Source organism: Sparus aurata, chromosome 21 (genome assembly GCF_900880675.1).
Source record: "Sparus aurata chromosome 21, fSpaAur1.1, whole genome shotgun sequence".
Lineage (NCBI taxonomy): Eukaryota > Metazoa > Chordata > Actinopteri > Spariformes > Sparidae > Sparus > Sparus aurata.
Window position 1 is genome coordinate 849,005 of NC_044207.1, and position 26,936 is coordinate 875,940.

The 26,936-nt window shown below is 40.9% G+C and overlaps 1 protein-coding gene across 1 annotated transcript in view; it reads left to right on the forward strand.

Annotated features, from left to right (window-relative positions):
• Positions 1-11,809: 11,809 nt before the first annotated feature.
• ttpa (tocopherol (alpha) transfer protein) overlaps positions 11,810-26,936 on the forward strand; it is a 40,362-nt gene continuing 25,235 nt past the window's right edge. Inside the window, exons 1-2 of the mRNA XM_030403986.1 lie at positions 11,810-11,929; positions 14,657-15,153. Of these exons, the coding sequence (XP_030259846.1) occupies positions 14,974-15,153 (180 nt within the window). The 5' untranslated portion in view covers positions 11,810-11,929; positions 14,657-14,973. The remainder of the gene's footprint in view (positions 11,930-14,656; positions 15,154-26,936) is intronic.

The following is a 26,936-nucleotide window of genomic DNA, read 5'->3' on the forward strand; positions in this document are numbered from 1 at the left end:
CTACATTTGCCTGAGGGAACACATGTTGCCTTTTAGTTTTTGTTCTTCTCACAATAAAAGATCACATTTCTATGACAGCCACGGGCCGGAGGGGATCTGGTTCGGGAGCCAATGGATCTCGTCTCTGCTTTTCGCGGATGACGTGGTCTTGTTGGCTCCTTCGAGCCGGGACCTCCAGCATGCCCTGGGGTGGTTTGCAGCCGAGTGTGAAGCGGCTGGGATGAGAATCAGCACCTCCAAATCCGAGGCCATGGTTCTCGACCGGAAAAAGGTGGCCTGCTCCCTCCAGGTGGGAGGAGAGTTCCTGCCTCAAGTGGAGGAGTTTAAGTATCTTGGGGTCTTGTTCACGAGTGAGGGAAGGATGGAGCGTGAGATTGACAGACGGATCGGTGCAGCGGCCGCAGTAATGCAGTCTTTGTATCGGTCCGTCGTGGTGAAGAGAGAGCTGAGCCGAAAGGCGAAGCTCTCGATTTACCAGTCAATCTACGTTCCGACCCTCACCTATGGCCATGAACTCTGGGTCATGACCGAAAGAATAAGATCCCGGATACAAGCGGCCGAAATGAGTTTCCTCCGCAGGGTGGCAGGGCGCTCCCTTAGAGATGGGGTGAAGAGCTCTGTCACCCGGGAGGAGCTCAGAGTAGAGCCGCTGCTCCTCCACATCGAGAGGAGCCAGCTGAGGTGGCTCGGGCATCTGTTTCGGATGCCCCCGGGACGCCTCCCTCGGGAGGTGTTCCTGGCATGTCCCTCCGGGAGGAGACCCCGAGGAAGACCCAGGACACGCTGGTGTGACTATGTCACTCAGCTGGCCTGGGAACGCCTTGGGGTCCTCCCGGAAGAGCTGGAGGCAGTATCCGGGGAGAGGGAAGTCTGGGTGTCCCTGCTCAGGCAGCTGCCCCCGCGACCCGGCCCCGGATAAGCGGAAGAAAATGGATGGATGGATGGATGGATTTCTATGACAGCACACAGTGCGGCATGCTCTGATGTCATCAGACAACTGAAATAACAGAGAGCAGCTTCTCTAACTCAAAACTGCTTCTTCTGCTGTCCTAGTGTAAATATCCAAATTGCAAATGCTCATGATCGCTGGTGTGTTCTGATGAAGAGAGACGAGATACTGCACACAGACAGAACACAACACAACTAGTATTATTTCAAGTGGACAAGACTGATTTAATGTTCCAACTGTGTGTGTAGATGGTGTTAACGTGAACACTGTGTATGTAGGAGCCTATGAACAATGACACATGACAGCATTCTCTCCTAATGAGCCTCAATCAATCTGCATATTTACTTTGTATCTCATTAATTTGAAAGATCATAATATAACCTAAGAGACGACAAGTGAAGACTGACAAATAAAATCATTATTGATAGTAGAATATAATATGCAAGTAAGTGTTAATACTGATCAGAGGTGACATCATCTTTCACCTGACATGATGACGACCACCTGTTCAGTCACATCCTCAGTGTGCTGGGTCAAAATCAGCTGATGAGGATCTTTCTCTGCTCATTAACATTTCTTCAGTAAAACTACAGACTGCTCCTTTAAGTTACTCACAATTCTACTACTACTTTGATTACGTTGACTCCTTGTCTGACTACAGGAAGCCCAACACTGGTCAAAGTCTGATGTAGCTGTTCTTTTTTTGTGTATTTATTTTTATTGTTTTCATGACAAAGAAATAGATACATATTAACGGTAGTTGGTGGTGCTACACAGAACAGTGCAGGTTTCTTGACAGGGGTTTTTGACATGCGACAAACAGGACAAACATGTAGCTCTCTCAGCCACATTTCAAAAGTAGGAGACCTTTCAGGTTTCCAAGATTGTAAAATTAGCTTTCTGGCTAACAATGCTGAGAGGGAAACAGCCTTAGATTCCCAAGTACTTTTCACACTATCTGGATTGGCAACCCCGAACAATACAGTGAGTGGGTCTGGGTTACATGGATGATTAAAGGCCTTAGTGAAAAACTCAAACAAGGTGCCCCAGAATGATTGTAGCTTATGACATGACAAGAATAAGTGGGATAGTGTTCCTTCCTCACTTCGACACTTAATACATTGGGATGACACATCCAGAAATATTTTTTGCAATCTGGAGGGAGAATAGTGTAGTCTATGTACTGCCTTTAATTGTATCTAATGCTACGTGCTGAGGATTACGTTCATATTGTGGGACATGAGTTCTCACAAAATGTCTCAACTGTAGGAAACGGAAAAAATGCGAAGCCTGAAGCTAGAATGCCCGCTGTAGCTGCTGAAAGGAGGCCAAATGACCCTCAATATAAACTCAAAGTGATAATAGCCTTCTCTCTCCAGTTTGAGAAAACTACATCATCCAGTGCAGGTTTGAATGCATGATTACAGCGTATAGGAGAATCCAAATAAACTTTGGGTGTTTTCAGAGTTGTTATTACCTGCTTCCATATCTTTAATGAATTATTAAATGGTAGAGAAGTGAGCTGACAGGAGAGGTGTTCAATTTGTAACCATGCAGGCATACCCTCCAGGTTATTGCCTGGTAAACAACCCAACTAAAACAAAAAAATATTTAAGAGTGCAGCGAAATAATAGGATCTGAATTGAGACAGGCCGAGACCACCCGCGGAGCAATTTTTGATAAGATGTTTGTTTCTTTGAGATCCTAAGTGTTTTGCCAGACCAAATAAAAGCTGATATGATAGAATCCAGCTGTCTGAAGTGTTTTTGAGGGATGCATACTGGGATTGGTTGAAATATATAAAGGAACATTGTAGGGGTGGGGAAAAAAATCGATTCACATAAGAATTGTGATTCTAATCATCCACAATTCTGAATCGATTCATAAACTCCAAAAATCGATTTTTTATTAACGTTCCCCCGTCTCTCTGTGCGCCCCCATGGGCTTCCGTACACAGCGTTGCAGCAAGCTTGGGGAAAGAAAGACAACGAATTTGTCTTCAAAATAAGAGCTTTACATTGCACCCCATTGGAGTTTAGAACTGGGTTCTTAGCGGGGGGCTTTTAATTTGAAAGTAGCGACCGTTCTTAGCTTGCCGCTACAACAACAGGCTAACAGCGAAGACATCTACAGAGACCGATGAGACGCTAGCATCTCCTGGATCTCAGTGGCTGTCCAGTTGCTCATCTTAATGTCCGCGGATGAAATGATGGACTGACTGCTGTGATTATGAAGGTAGATTTGTGTCTTTATTATTCAATCAAAAAAAGGTTGCTTCAATCAAAATATATATTTTCAATAAAAAAACCTTCACTTTAATCAAAAAAACCCTTTTCAATCAAACAAAAAAAGTGTTTGAATGCAAAAATATAGTTGAGACTCAAAAAAATGCATTTGAACACTGTTTTTCTTTGATTGAAAATGTTTTCTTCGATAGAAGTAAAGGTTTTTTAGTTTGAAGCAACTTTTTTGATTGAAGTAATGTTGTTTTGTGTTTGGGCCATATTATGGGTAGGACATTTGTGTCTTTATAATTCAATCAAAAAAGAAGTTGCTTCAAACAAAAAAAAATATTTTCCATAAAAAAAATCACTTCAATCAAAAAAAAAACCTTTTTCAATCATAGAAAAAAAGTTTTTGAATGCAAAAAAATATTTGAGACTCAAAAAATTGCATTTGATCACTTTTTTTGGATTGAAAATGTTTTCTTTGATTGAAGTAATCTTTTTTGTGTTTGGGCCATATTATGGGTAGACATTTGTCTCTTAATTATTCAATCCCAAAAAAGTTGCTTCACTCAAAAAAAATATTTTCAATCAAGGAAAAAACTCAAATGCAAAAATAAAATTGAATCCCCCCCCCCTAAAAAAAAAAAAAAAATCATTTGAAGTGTTGTAGTTTTTTTATTTTAAATATATATTTTTTCAATTTGAAGTGATTTTTTAATTTTTTTTAATGAAGTAAAAAACGTTTTGAAATTGGTTTTTTTTTTTGATTGAATTATTTTGACACAAACATCCCGGGTGCTTCCCCATTGGTCAGACATGTTTGAGTGTCTACACCACCGACGTCTTTCTGACAAGCAAGTCATGGCCACCAGCAAGCCAGGGAGCAGTGGTGGAGTTGTTGTTAACTACAGCATTAAAATGATTGGTGTCATGTTATTAGCATACTCTGTTTGATATTTCGATTAAACATAAAGCTTGCTAACTTAGTTCACGCTGACTAATTTGTGTGATGGTGTTAGATATCTAACGCAGTCATATTGTCATATGACCGTCAGTGGATATAATACATCCACGGGGACGTCCCGTATTTTCATTATAATGATTTTGTTCCGTATGGGACGGCATATACAGCTTATGTCCCGCTCTTAAAATAAAAGCATCTGCCTCTGTGTCTGTGAGCGTTTGACTGCCTGTATATGTGTTTGTGGGGAGACAACTACCCGTGAGCGAGAGAGAGAGCGGGATAGTCAAATAGCTGTAATCCTGTGGGCTGTGTGAAAAGATAGACTCAGGCTCTGCATGACCTGTTGCTGCTAAACAGGCAGCACAGCAGGCAACAGTTGGACTGCGACTGTTGTTTGACAACTAATGACGTTACTTATTATAACATAACATAGCACTAGCACATAGCAAGCCTCTGTACTTAGGTGAAATAAACAATTCATTCAGTGTGCAGGGCCATCGGCTAACGTTATCAGCTAAGCCTGCCTGACAATATGACGGCGTTAGATATCTAACACCATCACACAAATTAGTCAATGTGAACTAAGTTAGCAAGCTTTATGTTTAATCAAAATATCAAACAGAGTAGGTTAATAACATGACACCAATCATTTTAATGCTGTAGTTAACAACAACTCCACCACTGCTCCCTGGCTTGCTGGCGGCCATGACTTGCTTGTCAGAAAGACGTCGTTGGTGTAGACACTTGTCACTCAAACATGTCTGACCAATGGGGAAGCACCCGCCCACTGCGGGATGTTTGTGTCAAAATAATTCAATCAAAACCAAAAAAAGACTTCAAAACTTTTTTCACTTCATTTAAAAAAATAAATAAATCACTTCAAATCGAAAAAAAATATTTCAATAAAAAACTACAACACTTCAAATGATTTTTTTGGGGGGTGGGGGGGGGGGGGGTTCAATTTTATTTTTGCATTTGAGTTTTTTCTTTGATTGAAAATATTTTTTTTTGATTGAAGCAACTTTTTTGGGTTTGAATAATTAAGAGATTTTTTTTTAATTGAAGTGATTTTTTTTATTGACAATATTTTTTTTTGTTTGAAGCAACTTCTTTTTTGATTGAATTATAAAGACACAAATGTCCTACCCTTAATATGGCCCAAACACAAAACAACATTACTTCAATCAAAAAAGTTGCTTCAAACAAAAGAACCTTTACTTCTATCAAAGAAAACATTTTCAATCAAAGAAAAACAGTGTTCAAATGCCTTTTTCTGTGTCTCAACTATATTTTTGCATTCAAACACTTTTTTTCTTTGATTGAAAAGGGTTTTTTTGATTAAAGTGAAGTTTTTTTTAATTGAAATTATATATTTTGATTGAAGCAACCTTTTTTTTGATTGAATAATAAAGACACAGATCTACCTTCATATGTGATCAGCTGTTTCCTGGTTTTAAAACTCCCCGGCTATGGGTCGCATAACAGTGCAGGTCATCGACACCTCTGCCCATCTCACGCAATTTCTGGCATATCGACGTCTCGGATTTAGATCGCAACGGAGTTGGATAAAAGTGTACCCTCCGAGGTGGCAAATTGGCGGACCAGGACAGACCCCCAATTTATCGGCTTTTGTCTAAATCTGTGGACCGAGCCGCAAAAAGGACGGCCAAATTGGCGGCTTGCTGCCCAGTATAAAAGCAGCTATTAACTATGCAAACAAGGGCAGCCATGCACTGCAGGCACACTGTCAAACAGAAGTGCACAAAAAGAGGGTGCAGGTCATAACATCCACACACAGTGTAGCCAGCACCTTTCTTCCAAACCCTTTTGTATACCATGAACTTATTCTTGTAGTCACTGAGAGTTGAGACTTACTTCTGGAAGAAAGGGGCAGCTGGCCTAAGCTTTTATTTAGGCAATTTTATTTATGCAAGTTATTTCTTGTACAGTAAGTAAGTTGTTATTTGTTTAGCATGAATAAATGTTACCTTTTGTCTTAAGTTTGCCTTTGTATGATGACATCATTGGAATCAGTTTATTTAAAAATCACATTATCTTATACAAACTGTATTGTTTTGATGCCATAATTTGCCTTAACACACTATGCATTGTATCAATTTTTGAATCGAGACTCAGTTGAATCGAGAATCGGATTAATCGAGAATCGGTTGAATCGAGAATCGGTTGAATTGAGAATCGGTTGAATCGAGAATCGATTTTGAATCGAATCGTGACCCTAAGAATCGGAATCGAATCGTGAGACACCCAAAGATTCACATCCCTTGAACCTTGGCAAGACCACTATTTTAATGGCGTTAATACGCCCTACCATTGATATAAGTAAAGTGTTCCAAAACTGTATATTCCTCCCCAACTGATCAATTTTCTCATCCCAATTAAGTCGTAGTAGCTGACTCAACTTCCTTGTGACTATAATACCCAGACTTGTGAACTTATTTGATACAATTCTGAATGGAGTTGTCTTGAGGAATGTCATATCTACCAAATTTGATAATGGCATTAGTTCACTTTTCCCCCAATTTATCTTGTACCCTGAAAATGAGCCAAATCTACAGTATTTATTAACTGCAGCAATGGAGATATAGAGGCTTTGGGGTTTGAAATAAATAATATAACGTCATCAGCGTAGGCTGAGATCTTATGCTGAGTTCCTAGATGTGTAATAGGGTGTATTTCGGGGCTAGAGTGTATATAGGAGGCTAGAGGTTCCATTTAATAAAAGAATTGCCAAATCCAAATCCTACCAGTACCGACAGCATATATGGCCATTCTACCTGGTCAAAAGCCTTTTCTTTTTCGGCGTCGAGGGATATTATAACCGTATCTTTCCTATCACGAAGAGGTTAGATAGTCTTCTCATGTTGAAGTATATATGTCGATTAGGGAGAAACCCTGTCTGATCTGGGTGATGATTCTGGGAGTATGACTGTTGAGATGGTTAGCTAGAATTTTGCTTAATAGTTTAGTTTCCAGTGGGAGAAGAGACACAGGTCTATATGAGGAAACGTTTGTGGGGTCCCGGTCCTTTTTCAGCAGGAGAGCAATATTGCCCTGGTATAGTGTGTTAGTTAAAGAGCCCACTTCCCTTGAGCAATTAAACAAACACAGGATTAAAGGTGCCAGCAGTGTGCTGTATGCCTTATAAAATCCTGCCCCAAACCTGTCAGGCCCGGGAGCCTTATTATTTGGGAACTGGACTATTGCTGCTTTAACTTCATCTAGAGTGATCTCGGCATCTAACTCTGCTGCAGCATCGTGATCAAGTTTGGGTAGATCACACTTTTCTAAGAACTCATTAATCTCATCATTACTAGCAGTGTTATTTGAGCTATATAGAGTACGATAAAAATCTTCAAAACATTTATTAATTCCCTGCTGATCTGTAACAGTCTGTCCTCTTTTGTTCTTTATTTGAAGTATAGCCTGTGATGCCTGAGAGTGTCTCAGTTGCCTCGCCAGCAACCTATGTGGCTTATCGCCTAACTCAAATAATCTCTGTCTTGAGCTAGTCATTTAAGAGCACACGCGTTTTGAAACTATGGTGTTATACTCACACTTCAATTTGGTGATCTTACCCAAGGTGTCTGTTGTTGGAGTGGACTGGTAAGACTGTTCCAGCCGGCGTAATTCAGACTCCATGTCTTTCAAAGCTGCATCCTGCTTTTTACTCTTCCATGATGTATATGAAATAATATGTCCCCTCATGACTGCCTTTAAACTTTTCCATAAGACCGAATCAGCAACGTCACCCTTATCATTTGATCCAATAAAACATTTGATGTGCTCCTCCATACGTTTGTGAAAGACATCATCTTTCAATAGAGCAGCATCAAAGCGCCAATTTTTGCAGCCTCTTGTACTCAAGTTTTGCCACTTTCAGAGTTAAGGAAACAGGGCTATGATCTGAAACTAAGATGGGGTGATAGGTGACATCAACCACCACCGGAATAAGTTTAGAATCAAGGAAAAAATAATCAATGCGAGAATAAGATTTATGCACTGGAGAGAAGTAATAAAACTCTCTGCTAGTAGGAAACAACAGCCTCCATATATCCACAATGTTTAGGTTTTTGAGGACTGTATTTAAACACTGTCCTGATTTTGATTGTTGCAAAGATTTTGAATTTTTTTTATCTAATTTTACATCGAGAACACAATTCATATCCCCCCCGACAATGACATTTGTTTGGTCTATATTTGGGATAGAGTTGAATACAACTCTAAAGAACTCTGGGCAGTCAAAATTTGGACCATATATATTCACAAAAGTCACTGGAGTGGAACACAGGCAGCCGGACACCACTAGAAATCAGCCATTGGGGTCTGCAATTGTCTTATTCTGAATAAAAGGAATGTTCTTCCTAAACAATTGCTACTCCTCTGGCCTTAGCTCCAAAATTAGCCTGATACATCTGGCCCAGCCAGTTGGCACGTAGCACCATCTGGACCGAGCGTTTAGCATGAGTCTCTTGTAATAAAATAACATCAGGGTTCAATGATTTAAGATGAGCAAGAACCTTAGCCCTCTTCACTGGATTACCCAGGCCTTTTACATTCCAGCTTAATATCTTAACTGTGCCATTGTGCGACTTACTGCTGATATTATGTGCCATTCATAACCTCATCAACATGCTTTCTCTCTGTCAACATCCCAGCATAACATGTGTCCATTATACCACCAACATAAAACATAAACAGTTTGAACGCCCTGAACAACTTAACCCCCCACCCCTTTAAACTTGACAGGCTTCCCCAACTGAAACCCGTTTCAAACTTCCCTAATGTCCATTGGTGCGTAGGCATCGCTCCTTTTCCTCCCAGGCTCCACTCGAAAGACTCTTTTGAAAGTACATATTCATCCCTTTAAAAAAACATTTTTTAAAAAGGCATACAAAGAACAGCATATTTTACGGTCAGGTTTGATTATAGACCAAGCTGGATAAGTCCAGAATATTTACCAGTGACCGTTGATTTAAGACGAGGAGGCGGATAGCTTGTCGCGGAGAAAGCGTGCTGCTTCATCAGGGGTGTTAAAGATCCTGGTGACACCATCCACGGTCACACGAAATCTAGCTGGGTGAAGAAAGCCATAGTGGAGGCCGGCCGCCTTGCATGTCTTGCGGACCTCATTAAACATTCTGCGTTGGTTAAGAACCTCCGCTGTTAGATTCGGAAAGATGAAAAGCTTCGTCCCATTGTATTGTAGCGGAGATTTCTGTGCGGAAAGTTTGAGGATGAGCTCGCGGGTCTGGCAGTAGCTCCGTCCGTCGACTTCGGACCCGGGGAGCGGTGTGCTCGGTCCATGAGCACCATCGGATTTGTGAAGTGTTCAGCCCCGAGCAGAGCTGGAATCAGCTTGGTGATGAACTCCACTGGTTTACCCATCTCTGCTCCCTCAGGGATACCGATGATTCTGACGTTCTGGCGTCTTGAACGGGATTCCAGGTCCGCTAGTTTCTTACATTGTTCATTCAAATCGTCTTGCAGGTTACTGCACAAAGTCTCCAGTGAAGTTAGTTTGCCATCATGTTCATTCACGGCCTCCTCCATGTCACTTACCTTCCCTGTCACAGCAGCCACAGTAGCTTGCATAGCGCCCATGGTGTCTGAGATGGCTGTTAGGTGATGGCTGTCATGAGGCCTGCTGTAGCACACAAGGTAGCTGCGCCTAAGCTAGCTTTGCTTAGCTCAGTAGCTAATTCTCAGACCGTCTCACCCGTTTCACCAAGTTCATCGGTCGTTGCGTCATTCTTTTCCCCTCCTTTGTTGTTCCTTGTCTTCGTCATCCTTTTATGCTGAGCTTTAGCAAGTTTTAAAGAGTTATCTCAGTGGGAAATTTATGTTTAAATAAGAATCGAGCAGAACCTCCTCGGAACACAGCTACTCTATAGCTCGCTGTCCATGTAGGGTTGCCACCCGTACCGTTTTTCCCAGAATTGTTCTCTTTTTTCATCAGCTGTCCCGGGAAAACATAAATCTCTTCTGGGACACAATTTGTCCCGTTTTTGTGGGGAAAATGTAAAACCTTAATTTAGTTCCCTTCGTTCTGTAGTCTAGAGAGGTTCCCATCAAAGACACATGGATTAAAGTTCTCCGTCGCTACGACGGATTTCCGTCATTCAAACTTCACAGAGGCAACTTATGAGATCAATGTAGATTGGAGGAGAACAAGTGTTTGGCTGATCTTTATTGACAGATTGTCGCACTCTACAGCCAGTGGTATCGTTAACAGTGTGTGCGCGCCTGACCAATGACAGTGTAGTGACCCACACAGGGCGGGATCTAAACACGGAGCAGCGCTAACGTTTAGCTGCTTAGCTAGCAAGGACTCGTCGCGCTGCTACGTTATCAATTAGTTTTTGAGTTTAGTCAACACGTGAGAACTCGTCTGACACGGAGAGTTTCCTGTTGTGTGCTACATGTGTGAAATAACAACTATAGTCTGGACTTTGTCTGCAGTGTATCCGGGCCCGGTTCTAGGCATGGGCACGGGGGGGCAATGCCCCCCCAAATGCTTCTGCTGCCCCACCAAACCGACCCCGCTTCATTCCGAAAAGAAAAGAAAAAAAAAAAGTATATTCAACTATATAACATTGTAACGTATTCCCATTAGAGGTGGATTTCATCGTTCGATGTCGAGATTCAGTTCCCGTCGGTCAGTTCGGCAGGATGACTCGTTCATGTAGTTCGTTCGTTCGTTCAGTCGCACTTCCGGTACAACGTCGTTCAGCGGTGATTGTAATGCACAGTTCTCTGCTCCTCGTTCTCAAACGATCGTGCTAATGGTCAACATAACACTGTAGTTCAAGGCAAATAGAAAGCTGCAACAACATGATTATGTGTACTTTTAGACAACACGACAGTTAGCAGCTAACAGCTAAAGCTGGCGAGCCAAGAATGAGTGACTAACTGAACGAGAATGACAGGAGAGGAATCAGTGAACGAAAGAGAACGAGAGCTCCTCGTTCTCAAACGATCATGCTAACGGTCAACATAACACTGCAGTTCATGGCAAATACATAGCTGCAACTTCATGATTATGTGTACTTTTAGACAACACAACAGTTAGCAGCTAACAGCTAAAACCAGCTAGCCAACAACGAGTGACTAACTGAATGAGAATGACAGGAGAGGAATCATAACCGAACGAGAATGAGAGCTACGAACGAAATGAAATGTTTTTTGTTTTTTTTCATGTAAACGGTTCTCATTGGCTAAAATTTGACGACAGTGTCCTAGACCCAGCATACGATTGGCTCTCAGTCCTCCTCACCACTCTGATAACTAAACAGTGTTGCCAGATTGGGCGGTTTTCCGCCCAATTGGGCTACTTTTGTTGACGCCAAGCGGGAAAAAAATACATTGGGCGGGTGAATAAAATTTGGGCTGCTTTTGTCCCAATTGGCCGGTTTTTAATATTGTGAAAACAGCACTCTGAACTGCGGGAGCCCATCACGAGCGCCGGAGGAGCAAGTTAAATAGAACAGAAAAGCGCCAACCCCACCCCCCGGCTAACGGCGAGGAGCATAACTCTCTCTCTCTCTCTCTCTCTCCCTCCGCTAACAGCGAGAAACGGCTTCTCTCCCCCCCTCCACAAAAACTTCGTGATTTGGGCTGGTTTTTAGTGGATTGGGTGGGTTCTCAGATCTGATTGGGCTGGAAACTATCAGTCCGATCTGGCAACACTGTAACTAAACAGTGGACAACACAGTGACTGGTCTGTGAGAACGAACGAACGACCGAGAGAGAAGTGAAACGGGGAATCAGGTCAGTTTGTTCGCGTTAAAGAGTCGTTCGTTCGAACTGATTCGTTCGTGACCGAGCCATCACTAATTTCCATAAATGCTGCTCAGAGTAATCACAGTCCACGGCTCTTCTGCCAACAGAGCCGGTGTCTCTCTCTCTCTTGTACCGTGCATACAGTCAGTAGCAGCTTCTCTCAGTTAGCATCACATTAGATACTATGGGCACTCCAGGCTTGTTAGTTGTTAGCATGTCGACTAGCAACTGCTTGTAGTAGCCTAGTCCCATCGGCGGCTGCTGCCGAGTTTGTCTCTGTCCCGCTCCGCCGCATGGGAAGCGTCACACGGGCAGGCTACGTACCGGCTGTGAAGCGGGTTTCAACTTTCAACCCTTGCCAGCCCCGCTGTTAGTCCTGTTGGCCCACGAGCCTCACCCACCCCCGCAGACAGGATTAAACAACAGACGTTAGTGAGAGGGGACTCCATAACCTGTAAATTCAGGTTAGTGCCGCCGGCCACTGTTTAACGTTACTTCCTGGGGCCAGCGCCTCCGACAGCGCGGCTACTCTGAGGCTGCTGGCATCTGGCAGGGAGAAACAGGGAACCCAGGCAGGCACACATGACTTTCCAAAGCGCAAGAAAGTGGTGCACAATAATATAGCATCAACCAATCAGACAAGATTTATTTATTTATTTTTATAGCGCTGTTTACAAAATTGCTTTGTCACAGATTATAAAGAAACTTACCTTTTGCCCCACCACCAAATTTCCAACCTCCCTTCATATCTACCACAATGAATTTGGGAAATTTGGTGGTGGGGCAAAATGTATGTGACAGACTGACAATCTTAAACATGAGCAGATGCCAGAGGAACCACAAGCCCTTATGGGTCGGCTGACCAATCACTCTGTTCCCTGTGTAGCGTTATTCAAAAGCTAAATGACAATTTAGTCTCTTCAATTCCTTCACAACTGCTAAAACAACAATCTGATCACTATTTATATATCACATAGAAGTCTCTGTATCACAGTCGAGGTTACCCTCTACAGTCACGAACTTTTACATCAGTCTGCATTCTTTTGTAGCGAATTTCTTATTCAGATGTTCAAAAACGTGCATGGTTTGAAATAATACAAATCTACCTCCATTTTTTTATTTGATTATTTGTTTGCAAAAGTTAAAAATGAAGCAATGTGTTATGCCCCACGCTAGGGGAACAGGGGCACAATATAAATGAAGCAGAGAATGATGTTTTGCAACCAGAAAAGTTATAATTTATTGTTCACAGCTCATGTGACACCAAGGGCGCTGTACCAGAATGGTGGACACAGTAAAAACAAAATAACCAGAAAACAAGGTGAAGCGTTTCTTCGGGGTGAACCAAGGCCAAAATAATAAACAAAATAGACTGTCTTCTCGACCAGACTAACTTGCCCTGTGAGGGAAAAACAAAAGAACAAATAAAAGTACAAGGGCTAAACCTAACTCTCTAACTAACAAAAAAAAAAAAAAAAACAGGAGAAAAAGGGATCAAAATAAATGGCAGTTGCACCCTTACTGCTTCCTAACAAAAATATATATTATATACAAAAAGTGCTATATACAAAGTGAGTATTTAAGACTAGTGTCGAAACACAGCAAAAATAGTTAGCACCATTCAGTACTAACACACTCACACACAGGATAACACAAAAACTAGACAATTCGAAAATACACTCAGATACACAGCTCACACAAGGAGGAAAGTCACACCACACAGTGACAGCCCTCGAATGCGGTCTGAAGAGCACTGCTATTTCAGACGGACCGCTCCTTCACAGTTCGTCAGGCTCATTGGCTGCAGCTGCTGATGACCAATGGCTGGCGGCAGGAACGTATAAGAATAATAATAATAATTAATGATGATGATGAGAAGAAGAAGAAGTAGAAAAGTTCTGTAGATGGTTGATTATTTGAAAGAGTAAAACTTGAGAGAAGCTTGGCAAAAAAAAAGGCATAGTTTGATTTCATAGATTGAAAATTACATTGAAAAGACAAAAAACATTTTAAGTGTGAATAGAACAGCTGTTCAGATCATCCTCCGGTAAAACACTGTTAGAGAACATGGTGTGGGGTGAGGCTGTAAATCTTATCTTATTCTTTTAGCACGTGTCAAGTAACGTGCCATGTAACATGTTTCACAAATTTTCCGCCATATGTGTTTTGTGTCGGGCGAAAATCTCTAAAATCACAATGAAAATCCGTGCAAAAACAAAAAAGCATAAAGTGTCGTATCAAACAAATGAAAACATGCAGCCCTCGCCACTTTTATGCGATCAGCATTAGGGGTGCGTGCGTGTGTGCGCATCCTCATCCCAAGAGTTCACAGTAATTCGGATCAGATTGCAAAACATACATTTTTCCAGTTGTGTTAATACAACAAATTGGTTGTTATTGTCTTTATGAATAAATGTATTAACAAATGATTAAATTACTGTGTGTCTGTCGTCCTGTTGACATGTTGACCCCCCCGCTGCAACATTTGGTCATTTGGTCAAATCCAAGGTGGCAACCCTATGTCCATGCCCCTGATGTAGCTGTTCTTAATGTACAGTTTGAGATTAAAGTCAGTTTGTGAGAACTCAGACACCAATAAAGTGTCCAGAACACTCTTCAGTTTCAGTCAGAAGCTCTGTTTAGCTGTGAGTTGAGACCGGCTGGTTCTGATCCTGCTCACAGACTGAGGAGGAGGCCCTGTGTCTGTGTCTGCAGGTACCAGCAGTGACCATCAGGGGGAGCAGCTGCAGAAGACACCTCAGAACAACTTGTTCATTCTCCACAAACCGCAAACAGCAGGACGAGGCTCCGAGGAAATATAACACAGTATTCTCTTACAGTGTTGACACAGACACAACTACTGCTCTGCTCGGAGCTCTCTCTCTCTCTCTCTCTCTCTCTCTCTCTCTGTCTTTCTGTCTCTCTCCCTCTCACATACACACACACACACACACGCACTCCTTCCGTCCAGTTGAACCTCCACCGCAGCAAGAGCCCGTTGGCAGTGACATGTAACCGGACCTGGGCTCGACATGAGCGGGCCTGTGCTCAGTGAAGTCCCGGACGAGTGTGTGCAGCTCGTGCCGTGTGTGAGCAGCCTGAGGCGGGAAGCCCTGCAGGCCGGCGAGCTGTCCGCGGTCCGGACCTTCTCCGACGGCTTCCTCATCAAGTTCCTCCGGGCCAGAGACTCGGACGTGGAGCTCTCTCTTAAGGTACGACACAGAGTCCTGTAGGAGGACACTTACATCCCGGAGGACCTCAGACAGTCAGGACAGACGGCCGTGAGTTTCAGAAGTACATTTACTCGAGTACTGGAGGCAACTTTTTTTCAAGTACAACTTTGAAGCACGTTCATTGAGGCTGTTATGATAGCTGCATTTAGAGGCTGTAGACGACGCTGAAGTTAGCCTCCGATTCGCCAGCTTCCGATTCGGCACTTAAGGGGAAAGTTAAGGGGAAATTAACGTATCGTGCAGTGCGACTGTTTGTACACTGATTGTCTGTTTTTTGTGACACTGCTTGATGTAAAAACATTTTAGATATTTTAGGTAAGACATTAACTTTGCCTGACACCCGCTATTGTATTTGTGAAACGTTTATTTTATTTGTGAAAATGCTAAAGGGGAGATTTCACCGTTTTTGTTTGATACCTACAGACCACATTAGACCAGGTCCAGATCAAAAACCACTGTACCCAGACTTCTCAAATCTGGATTAGATTATCCTACAGAGGCTAAACATTCATTATAACACAGTTTCTGATCTGTGAAACCTTCATTATATTTGTGAAAATGCAATAAAGGCATTTTTCACTGTTTTCTCAGCATATACACCACATTAGACCAGGTCCAGGTCAAAAACCACTGTACCCAGATTTCTCAAATGTAGATTAGATTATCCTACAGAGGCTAAACATTCATTATAACACAGTTTCTGATCTGTGAAACCTTTATTCTATTTGTGAAAATGCAATAAAGGCAGATTTCACCATTTTCTCCTCATATAGACCACATTAGACCTGGTCCTGATCAAAAACCACTGTACCCAGACTTCTCAAATCTGGATTAGATTATCCTACAGAGGCTAAACATTCATTATAACACAGTTTCTGATCTGTGAAACCTTCATTATATTTGTGAAAATGCAATAAAGGCATTTTTCACTGTTTTCTCAGCATATACACCACATTAGACCAGGTCCAGGTCAAAAACCACTGTACCCAGATTTCTCAAATGTAGATTAGATTATCCTACAGAGGCTAAACATTCATTATAACACAGTTTCTGATCTGTGAAACCTTTATTCTATTTGTGAAAATGCAATAAAGGCAGATTTCACCATTTTCTCCTCATATAGACCACATTAGACCTGGTCCTGATCAAAAACCACTGTACCCAGACTTCTCAAATCTGGATTAGATTATCCTACAGAGGCTAAACATTCATTATAACACAGTTTCTGATCTGTGAAACCTTCATTATATTTGTGAAAATGCAATAAAGGCATTTTTCACTGTTTTCTCAGCATATACACCACATTAGACCAGGTCCAGGTCAAAAACCACTGTACCCAGATTTCTCAAATGTAGATTAGATTATCCTACAGAGGCTAAACATTCATTATAACACAGTTTCTGATCTGTGAAACCTTTATTCTATTTGTGAAAATGCAATAAAGGCAGATTTCACCATTTTCTCCTCATATAGACCACATTAGACCTGGTTCTGATCAAAAACCACTGTACCCAGACTTCTCAAATCTGGATTAGATTATCCTACAGAGGCTAAACATTCATCATAACACAGTTTCTGATCTGTGAAACCTTTATTCTATTTGTGAAAATGCATTAAAGGCATTTTTCACTGTTTTCTCAGCATATAGACCACATTAGACCAGGTCCAGGTCAAAAACCACTGTACCCAGATTTCTCAAATGTGGATTAGATTATCCTACAGAGGCTAAACATTCATTATAACACAGTTTCTGATCTGTGAAACCTTTTTTCTATTTGTGAAAATGCAAAAAGGGATAATTTCACAAAACCTTCACAAAACAAGACTTTAGCAAGACTGTATTCACACACCTATTGAGACAGGCAATGAGTTCAGTGTCTTGCCCAAGGACACTATGACATGATGACACAGAGTGGAGGAACTGGGATTTGAAACACCAACCTTCCTGTTGGACGACCGTCTAACTCCTGAGCCACAGCCACCGTAAGTGAAGCTAAAAAGCATCCAGCAGTAGAAAATAGGTTTAGCTTTGGACTTTTGGTGTTTAACAGTTTTTTTTATGTTTGCTCATGTTTTTGCCTTTGAGATCTGATTACAGGTTTTGGCTGCATGAGATCACAGGCCTCCAAAGAAATTATCACAGGAATAGTATTCTCACTGTGTTAACAGTGTACTAAATATTTTGGAGAATAAATCTTTGTTGGGCAGTCTATATAGACCCATGTTTCTTTTGCTTTCCTCTTGCTGAAAAATGATATCACTTGGACAAACTTTTTTTATTTTTTAACTTGGTCCAAGTTTTATGGTCTCAACTCTGCTTTTGTAAGGTTGTGTCTTTTTTTATTGATCATTACATATGATTAACCATTAACAAAATGGTCATAAAATGTGTCAACAATGTCATAATGGACACAGTGTAAAAATAAAAAAAAATGTTTGACCAAACATGTTTCGAAAGGTTTGGTTTTAATTTGTTGACGAGGCAACATTTTCAATATATTCTTCTATCTATAATAACCTGATCTATCACATTTGTAGAAAAAGTCTCTTTTCATGCAGTGACTGCTGATATTAGTTTAATATCACATACACCACTTAAGCACTGCTGAAAATGCATCCCAGAGCAAGCCAGCTCTAAAATAATTACATTAAAATAAATTAGACCCTGGGTCTCATTGAGATTTTACCTGTATAGATAAAGGTTAATAAAAAAGAAAATAGCCATTGTTGGGCATGTCATTTGTTGGATTTTTTGATTTGCCTGGCAACAGATTTTTTAAAATATATTTATTAGTTTTTGTATTCATAGAACACAAATCATGACTTTTATCGGATATTTCCCAATTGACCAGTCGATGAAGATGTGTTTAATGTTTAGAGATAAACATTACTTTTTTACTGTTTTATAGTGAGAAATAAACGATCTTCATGTCCATCAGAAATGAGACTTGGCTTAATCTGAAAAAATAAAGATGTTTAAAAAAATGGAAATGTCCCACAATAAAGGTTTCACAGATCAGAAACTGTGTCTGAATGAATCTTCAGAGCCTGTAGATTAAACTAGTCCAGATTTGAGAAGTCTGGGTACAGTGGTTTTTGACCAGAACCTGGTCTAATGTGGTCTATATGATGGATAAAACGGTGAAATCTGCCTTTAATGCATTTTCACAAATAGAATAAAGGTTTCACAGATCAGAAACTGTGTTATAATGAATGTTTAGCCTCTGTAGGATAATCTAATCCAGATTTGAGAAGTCTGGGTACAGTGGTTTTTGACCTGGACCAGGTCTAATGTGGTCTATATGATGAGAAAACGGTGAAATCTGCCTTTAATGCATTTTCACAAATAGAATAAAGGTTTCACAGATCAGAAACTGTGTCTGAATGAATCTTCAGAGCCTGTAGATTAATCTAGTCCAGATTTGAGAAGTCTGGGTACAGTGGTTTTTGACCAGGACCTGGTCTAATGTGGTCTATATGAGGAGAAAACGGTGAAATCTGCCTTTAATGCATTTTCACAAATAGAATGAAGGTTTCACAGATCAGAAACTGTGTTATAATGAATGTTTAGCCTCTGTAGATTAATCTAGTCCAGATTTGAGAAGTCTGGGTACAGTGGTTTTTGACCAGGACCTGGTCTAATGTGGTCTATATGAGGAGAAAACGGCGAAATCTGCCTTTAATGCATTTTCACAAATAGAATGAAGGTTTCACAGATCAGAAACTGTGTTATAATGAATGTTTAGCCTCTGTAGATTAATCTAGTCCAGATTTGAGAAGTCTGGGTACAGTGGTTTTTGATCTGGACCTGGTCTAATGTGGTCTGTAGGTATCAAACAAAAACGGTGAAATCTCCCCTTTAGCATTTTCACAAATAAAATAAACGTTTCACAAATACAATAGCGGGTGTCAGGCAAAGTTAATGTCTTACCTAAAATATCTAAAATGTTTTTACATCAAGCAGCGTCACAAAAAACAGACAATCAGTGTACAAACAGTCGCACTGCACGATACGTTAATTTCCCCTTAACTTTCCCCTTAAGTGCCGAATCGGAAGCTGGCGAATCGGAGGCTAACTTCAGCGTCGTAGGCTGTAGTGACTGGTTCTGATCCAGATGAACGTCTGACACGCATGTTATATGATACAGTAACTGTCTTCATATAGATTCATATAGAATGACACAGCAGCGGCCACAGTGAGCTGCACACCAACATCAAGATGGAGTCATGTACCACTGATACCAATCAAAGGGAGGTGGTTCTAAGTGTCATGGGTTCAAATCCAGTCATTGTTCCTACCGACCCTGATACCTTGGAAATGACTGTCCCGAATCTAGATATCTGGGCCCGTATTCACAAAGAATCTTAAGGCTAAAAGTAGCTCCTAACAGGCCAATTTAGGAGCAACTCATAGAAATAATGGGCATGTCAGTCGTAACTTTAGGACTCCTAATTTTTGAAAATAAGAGTTACCCATATAACCCATATAATCCGTCAGTTTATCCGGTTTCCCAGAGATGGACAGAGTACTCGACCCCAGTACTTGAGTAAGAGTACAAATACTACTGGTCAAAATTTACTCCGTTACAAGTAAAAGTAGCTCAGTCGACATGTTACTCGAATAAGAGTAAAAAAGTACTTGCTTTCAAAAGGTACTTAAGTATCCAAAAGTACATGCTTTTAAATGTACTTTAAGTAAAAGTAAGAGTAAGAGTTATTCACAAAACATTTTGTGAATAGCACCTAAGTCTGGGAGACCTTAGAAGTAGTCCAAAGGACTCCTAACTCGCTAAGACCTGGTCACAAAAAGTCCCAGAATGGCTGCAGTCAATTAATGACTGAATGTTTTGGAGACGCTAAATAACAGGGAATTATTAAAACGATATTGGATGGACCGTGACGGGATTGAAGTTGTGGTTGAGTTGGTGAGGGACGCAATAACATCCCCAACCAACCGAAACAATCCAATAACGCCGGATTTAAAATGTTTGGCAACACTCTGGTATTTGGCTACGGGGAAAATGCAGCTCTACAACGCGGATAATTTAGGGATATCACAGCCATCAGTAAGCCGCTCTATCTACCAAACCATCAACGAGCTCTGTAGACCCCTTATATTGCGTCAGTTTATCCGGTTTCCCAGAGATGGACAGAGTACTCGACCCTAGTACTTGAGTAAGAGTGCAAATACTACTGGTCAAAATTTACTCCGTTACAAGTAAAAGTAGCTTAGTCGACATGTTACTCGAGTAAGAGTAAAAAAGTACTTGCTTTTAAAAGGTACTTAAGTATCCAAAAGTACATGCTTTTAAATGTACTTTAACTACAAGTAAGAGTAAGAGTAAGAGTAAATTTCTTATTTTTCACATCAATGAATTACTATAATTTTTTCTAAATGAATTTAAGGACCTTTTAACTCTTGTTTCTGAGAATTAACTCTTTGAAATCACCTGCACTGATGTGCTTGCTTTTAGAACCACAATGTTATATAAAGCCTGCAGAAACACCTATAAAAACTAATACAATGATGGGGATCACAGGAGGACAGCAGATGTTGCAGATGCAGATGTTTATTAACAATCATTAAAACTGTAACCAAATGAACCTGCACCGTCCAACTAACTCTCTATCATTTAGCTAAGTTGGGAACTGGAACCCCGTCAAAGACCAAAGTTGTCCCCAGACCACTGGCTGAGAATCACTGCTCAGGGATGTGATTGGACAAAGATAAAAAAGCAAGAAATTATATGACCCGTAGCGGGGGGTAGGCCTGGGCAATAAACTGAAAATTTACCGATACCGAAATCTACAACGATAACCGACGTCATTTTGGCCATGTCGGTATATTCGGTGTCATAGGCATAACATCCACTAGGGTCAGGGGACATGTTAGGTCCACTTGATTAATCTACCCCGGCGTATACCGATGTGCTTATTTTACATTAATTTGATAGCAAACTCCGCCCGCTGATGCGACACCAGCTATGCCAGGTTAGTAATCAAGTGAACCCACTCTCGCTGTGAGTGGCGGACAGTTTGTGTAATGATGCTGCGTTCAAAGGCTGCAACAGGCCACTGTCTTCGGCCGGGCCGGTCCACTGATCAAACATTTGTGTTTTGTTTTTTATTCACTCAAAATAATGACTGTATTTACAGCTAGAAAGCGCGCATCTCTCTCCTCCCTCCATTGTTGTTTGCATTTGTGTTTCTGCGTGTTCTGACACGTGAGTGTCCTCATGCTGGAAAACGTGACTTCTCGCGTACGTGACGTCACTCCCTGAGACGCAAGAAGAAAGCAAAAATATATATTTTTTACTAAGGAAAATGACAAAACTAGTAACACGTTACCGGCATCACTGATTGTGTAGCTTAAGTGCAACATGGAGCATGAAGATGTAAAGACAAAAATAAAAACAGTAGAATTAACTTTGAGCAAGTTTGGAGGAAAGTCGGAGGTGTGACTGTGGACCCATTTTAAACAAGTCGTGGGTGATAACATTTGTCGGCTTTGTCGAGTGCATTAAGTGCGGCACTTGTTGCATTATTCATTAAGATTTCTGTAGTTCAAACAACTCGCAATTGTAGTCGAGAACGTCAGTTATAACAGCCCACGTATTAAACAGTTGTCGGGTTTAAATCGGTCTCGGGCTCAGAATTACATTCAGTGTGTCGGGCCGGGCTCAGACACAACGCGCACAAGCTTGATTATAAGCTCTACTCGGGTCCAGCCGCGACTTTACTGAGGTTCACCCAGTGTGAGTAGCAGGAGGACGGTTAGCTCACCTCCCAGAACATGGCACTGAATCGCTGGAAACTGATTTAGGGACTGTCATCAAATTACTTAGCATAAATATATCTATCTATAAATACACGGAACCTCTGTCTGTCTGTCTCTGTGTGTGTGTGTGTGTATGTGTGTGTGCCTCAAATATCTCTGCGGATCAGGATCAGACTGACCTGAGAGTTTCAACATGGCTGCTGCGTGGTTCAATGGTGTGATATTTCGCATTTGTTTGGACTGCAGTGATACCGTTAATAAATTATTTCATAAATGCTTTACAAATTCCACGAGCATTGTCCACCGGAGCCACTACAGTCACGTGCGCACCAGAGCTAATCACTGCACACCGTGGCCACGCGCGCACCAGAGCCAATCACTGCAGAGCCCACCGCGACCCCCCACCTTAAGAAACAAGCAGATTTATACCTGCAGCGGCGCGAGCTGGACCGGGATTTTGCGGCGGTTCGGTCCCGTTCTGTGCATCTAAACTGACTGTTGTGGATTAATGAGATTAAACGACTCCGGACCGAGTCTGTTCGGGTCTGAGGAGATCCGGAGACGCGCGGACAACAAAGTGGAATCAGATCTGTGGATGTTCGTGTGTAGCTAGCCGCTAGCTAGCCGCTAGCTACACGGCCCACCTCCCGAGGCGACGGACCGGAAGCATCGGCACGTCCAAAACCGGATCTAGGGTAAATAATGTCCGCCACGCTTTTTCGCGAACATCGCCGTCACGTTTGCTTTGTTTCTGGTGCAGGAAGAAACGGTGAAAACGGGCTTTTGTCACGAAAGTGTCCAAGCAGCAAGTTTGGTTGTTGAGGAACAGGAAGTTGTGGGAGGGACCTAGGCGGATGTTTGACATGCAACGACGGTCGGTGTGTGTGAGAGTTGAGATATTTGTGACATTTAGCGTGTTTGGAGTGTGTAGTTAGTGTGTTATGTAGTGTTTGGTGTAGTGTGTTTAGTGAGTAGTGGAGTCGTTTTTTTGTTTAATTAGGAGAAGCTGAATGTGGAGCAGGCAGTGCAGCTCTTCATTCAGCTGGAAGGAGCACAGGCAGACCTGAGCATTGCCTGCATTTAAATGTAAATAGTTACATATAACTTTGTAAATCTTTTAAATGTATGCACACATTTAGATAAACAACAGTTTTCTACTCGGATTTCATGTTTTTTTTGTGATTTTAGGTCCATTATGTTAATACAGTATGTCAAAATAAAAAAAATAACTGTACAGTCACACATGTGAGGTTGTGCTGAAAATAATGACACCAAGTAAATAGCTTTTAAGATGAAATATAATGGCAAAATCAAAAATAGTCAAAAACAGCCAATTATACCCTGGAATATCAGATTTCACAACAAACCTAAATATCCCTGACGTCCCACCTTCAAACACAGCCTCATTTGGCCATCCATGAAAAAGCTCCTTAACCTCCCACTTTTTTTATAGGAATACACTTTTCTTACGGGCACTGCACTAGTTAATACAAAATAATTGCAGTTCTTTCAATATCTTCCATGTCATGGGGCCCATTGACTCCAGCAGCAGATTGTATTAGTAAACTGGACGAATCAGACACAGCTATGTTTATTGTACTTTAGTGCTTCCTCTATTTTATATGAATATTGATATGCAGATGTCTTGATTTTTTTTTCTCAATAGCTTACATGTCATGTGACCCTCTGACTTCTGAAACAGATTCTGTGTCTATCAAAAATATATAATGATAAAGAAAATAATGGTAAAAAAAAGTTCTCTAATGCTCAAGAGGTTAACATATTATTAAGCAGCAATGTCAACTTCTCTACTATTTTGTCTCATGTCTTAGATTCTGATTCTGAAGTCCTCAAAATGTTTATTTATTTACATCCAACCTCTTCCACCACCTGCAGTACAACCACGTGATTCAATTCGAAGAAATAAAAAAAAAGGGAGAAGCGAGAAGCTTAGAATTTGTTTATAAGGTACTGTATATTTTATACTTTTAAACTTGTTCAGTTGTTGTAATTTCAAGTAATCTGTGCTTTTCAGCTGTTCAATCGTGTGCTTATCAGTTGTTCTTAACTACTAAATAAATAATATAAATCTTAACTACAATGTAGTTTTACAGTCCTTTTAAAGTGGCATTTCTGTAAATACACAGGATTTCTTTTCCTTTTATTTAGGTGCGGGGGGGGGGGGTTACTTATCGTTCATTTATCGTTATCGAGGTGAGTTGCTCAATATATCGTGATATTGATTTGAGGCCATATTGCCCAGCCCTAGCGGGGGGGTCTATAATAAGTACACCCTGACATGTAAATGTGACATATTGGTTCATTTAATTTAACTTAAAATTTGGACAACTGACTGCATAATATATGAATCAGAAACAGAAATGCTTTACAGCAGCTCCCATTCAAAGTTAAGAATATGCAGAAACATAGTCGTAATAAAAATGCTAACAATAATAATAATAATAATAATAATAATAATGATAATAATAATAATAAACTATGTATATGCTGCATATTTATAATAGAAGTCTACTGCAACTGTACTTTTTTTAAACATTAAATGTTATTTTATACATCATATTTATCATATTTTATAATGTTCTGTCATGGAGTATATCACTTCACTGCTAACAGAAAAGAAAGCAGCTCACTGCCAGTTACAGCTTCTTATCGTGATCTGCAGTCTTTGTTAATTTTTTGTCATAATTGTTGTTATTAGTACTTAGATTATCAAAAATCTCAGTTACATGTCAGGATGTGGTTATTATAGACAGATTCAATATTTAACTGTCATGTGTCATCACAGTAACAGCGATACATACATTAGCAGCTGTAAACACATAAACACATAATAAAACACATCATGTGGTCCCCTTTAAACGCTGGGTGGAGGTGTATATTTTCGTAAATAACCGCCGGCTCCAAATTAATGAAGAGTCTAATTTATAAAAAAAATAAAAAACATCAAGAAAGAAGACGTGACCACTGACACTGTACAATTTTTTCTTCGCCTTTTTCACGTATCGTGCTGCTGTCTGTCAGTCATCACACTGATGATCGCAATGGCTCCGGTGCAGCAAACTTTCTGTCTTAAAATATGCAGAGGAAAACTCGGGAGAAGCAGCCGCTAGATGTTTCTCTGTCGACCCCAAGAGAGGGAGAGATTGGCGAAAAAATAAAACGGAGCTTCAGCGTCTGTCCGCGGAGGACAGCAACAGGGCCAGGCTGCCTGCTGGAGGGAGGAAGAAGGCTAGAGAGGAGCTGGAGATAAACATGCGGGGATGAGTTATCAGCAAACGGGCACGGCAGGAGAGAGTGTCCCGCAAAATGATCAGGGCGATGGAGAAACAAATGTACGCCACCGTGAGTGACAGCAGAGATGAGGAGTTTGCAGCGAGTGCTGGTTGGCTGAATCGTTTCCTCCGCCACAACAACTTCACTTGCAGAAGACAACGTGCCCAGAAGGATGCCAGAGAACTCACAGAGAAGCTGGAGAAGTTTGTGACATTTTCATCCTGGATTTTTGTGAGGAGGGAATTAAAGGCCTGTCCCAAATAAACACCTGGTCTGTTAAAACCTATTGGTTTTAACAGACCTGTTAAAACCTATTGGTTTGGTCTGTTAAAACCTATTGGTTTTAACAGACCAGGTGTAACATCATCCCCAAAAAAAAGCGGATTTGCATGATTCACGAGGGTCGCATTTTCATGTCGAAAAATCACATGCCTGCTGCTTTACAAAAAACTACATCTGATGCAGCCATTGTCGCGGTTTTGTGTTGACAAACGCAGTTGAGAGCGTGGCTACTTTGGTGGTATCCTTATGGGGAGGGATGACGTATTTCCACTTTTACGTAGATCCCAGTGGAGAGCGTGCACTGTGATAGGTTTCCTTCTTTGACAAACACAGCTTGTGTCCAATAGTATTTTAGAAAAAAAAAAGAGCAGACCTGAAAGTAACCAGTACTTTTCAGCCTTCTTAGAAATTAACTTGAGTAAAAGTAAAAATATTTGTCTTGGAATGTATTCAAGTAAGAGTAATAAGTACCACAGAAATTTAATACTCAAGTAAAGTACAAATCCTCTGGATATGTACTTACGTACAGTACTCAAGTATATTTACTCCGTCACTGTCCACCACTGCGGTTTCCATTAGACAATCGCCAACAACAAAGAATCAAAGCCAAATTGATGGAAATTGCAGGTATACCCGGTATGATCGGTGCCATTGATGGGACGCATATTAAAATAATTGCACCTTCTCGGGATGAAGACGTGTTGGTGGGCAATTGGAAAAAGTTGCATTCCATCAATACACAAATTGTCTTTGACGCACATTACAATATACGGGACTTATCATTATGCATAAATATCACTATGCATACATTTTAGTGTCTGATTATTGCATAATGCTTACTCCTCTATCTCTGACAGAGCCGGCCCAAGCCTCCATGGGGCCCTAAGCAAAATTTGATTTTGGGGCCCTCTATTACTGCCAATAATAATGATTATTGTCATTATTATCATTACAAATACACTTGTAAAACTTAATGTGAGAACTTTTTGTTGCAGTTAGATTGTAATCCACAGTGATTAATGCCATGGAAGCAGACACCAGATTTGCAAATTTACAGAAAAATCTTTCAATTAATATTTGGCAAAGTCAGCAACTCCCCCTACTGGCGACACAGTAGTAGTCAATACATAAAACCTTAAAGAGCAGCCCGACATGTTTAACCCATCTATGGTTTTTAATCTGAAATGGTAGCAAATTCAGCTACAAGAGCAGCCTGAGGTTGATTAACACTTATTATACAATGGTCTGGGGGAATACTCGATTCTGATTGACTGCAGGATGTCCGTTAACCCCTGATATATGGACACCTACTAAGTAGTTCCAGTCAAATTGACTGTTCACTGCTGTAAATCAATGCGCTAGCTGGCATATCAAATCTGAATATTTTATTTCCAGCACTGAGTTCAGT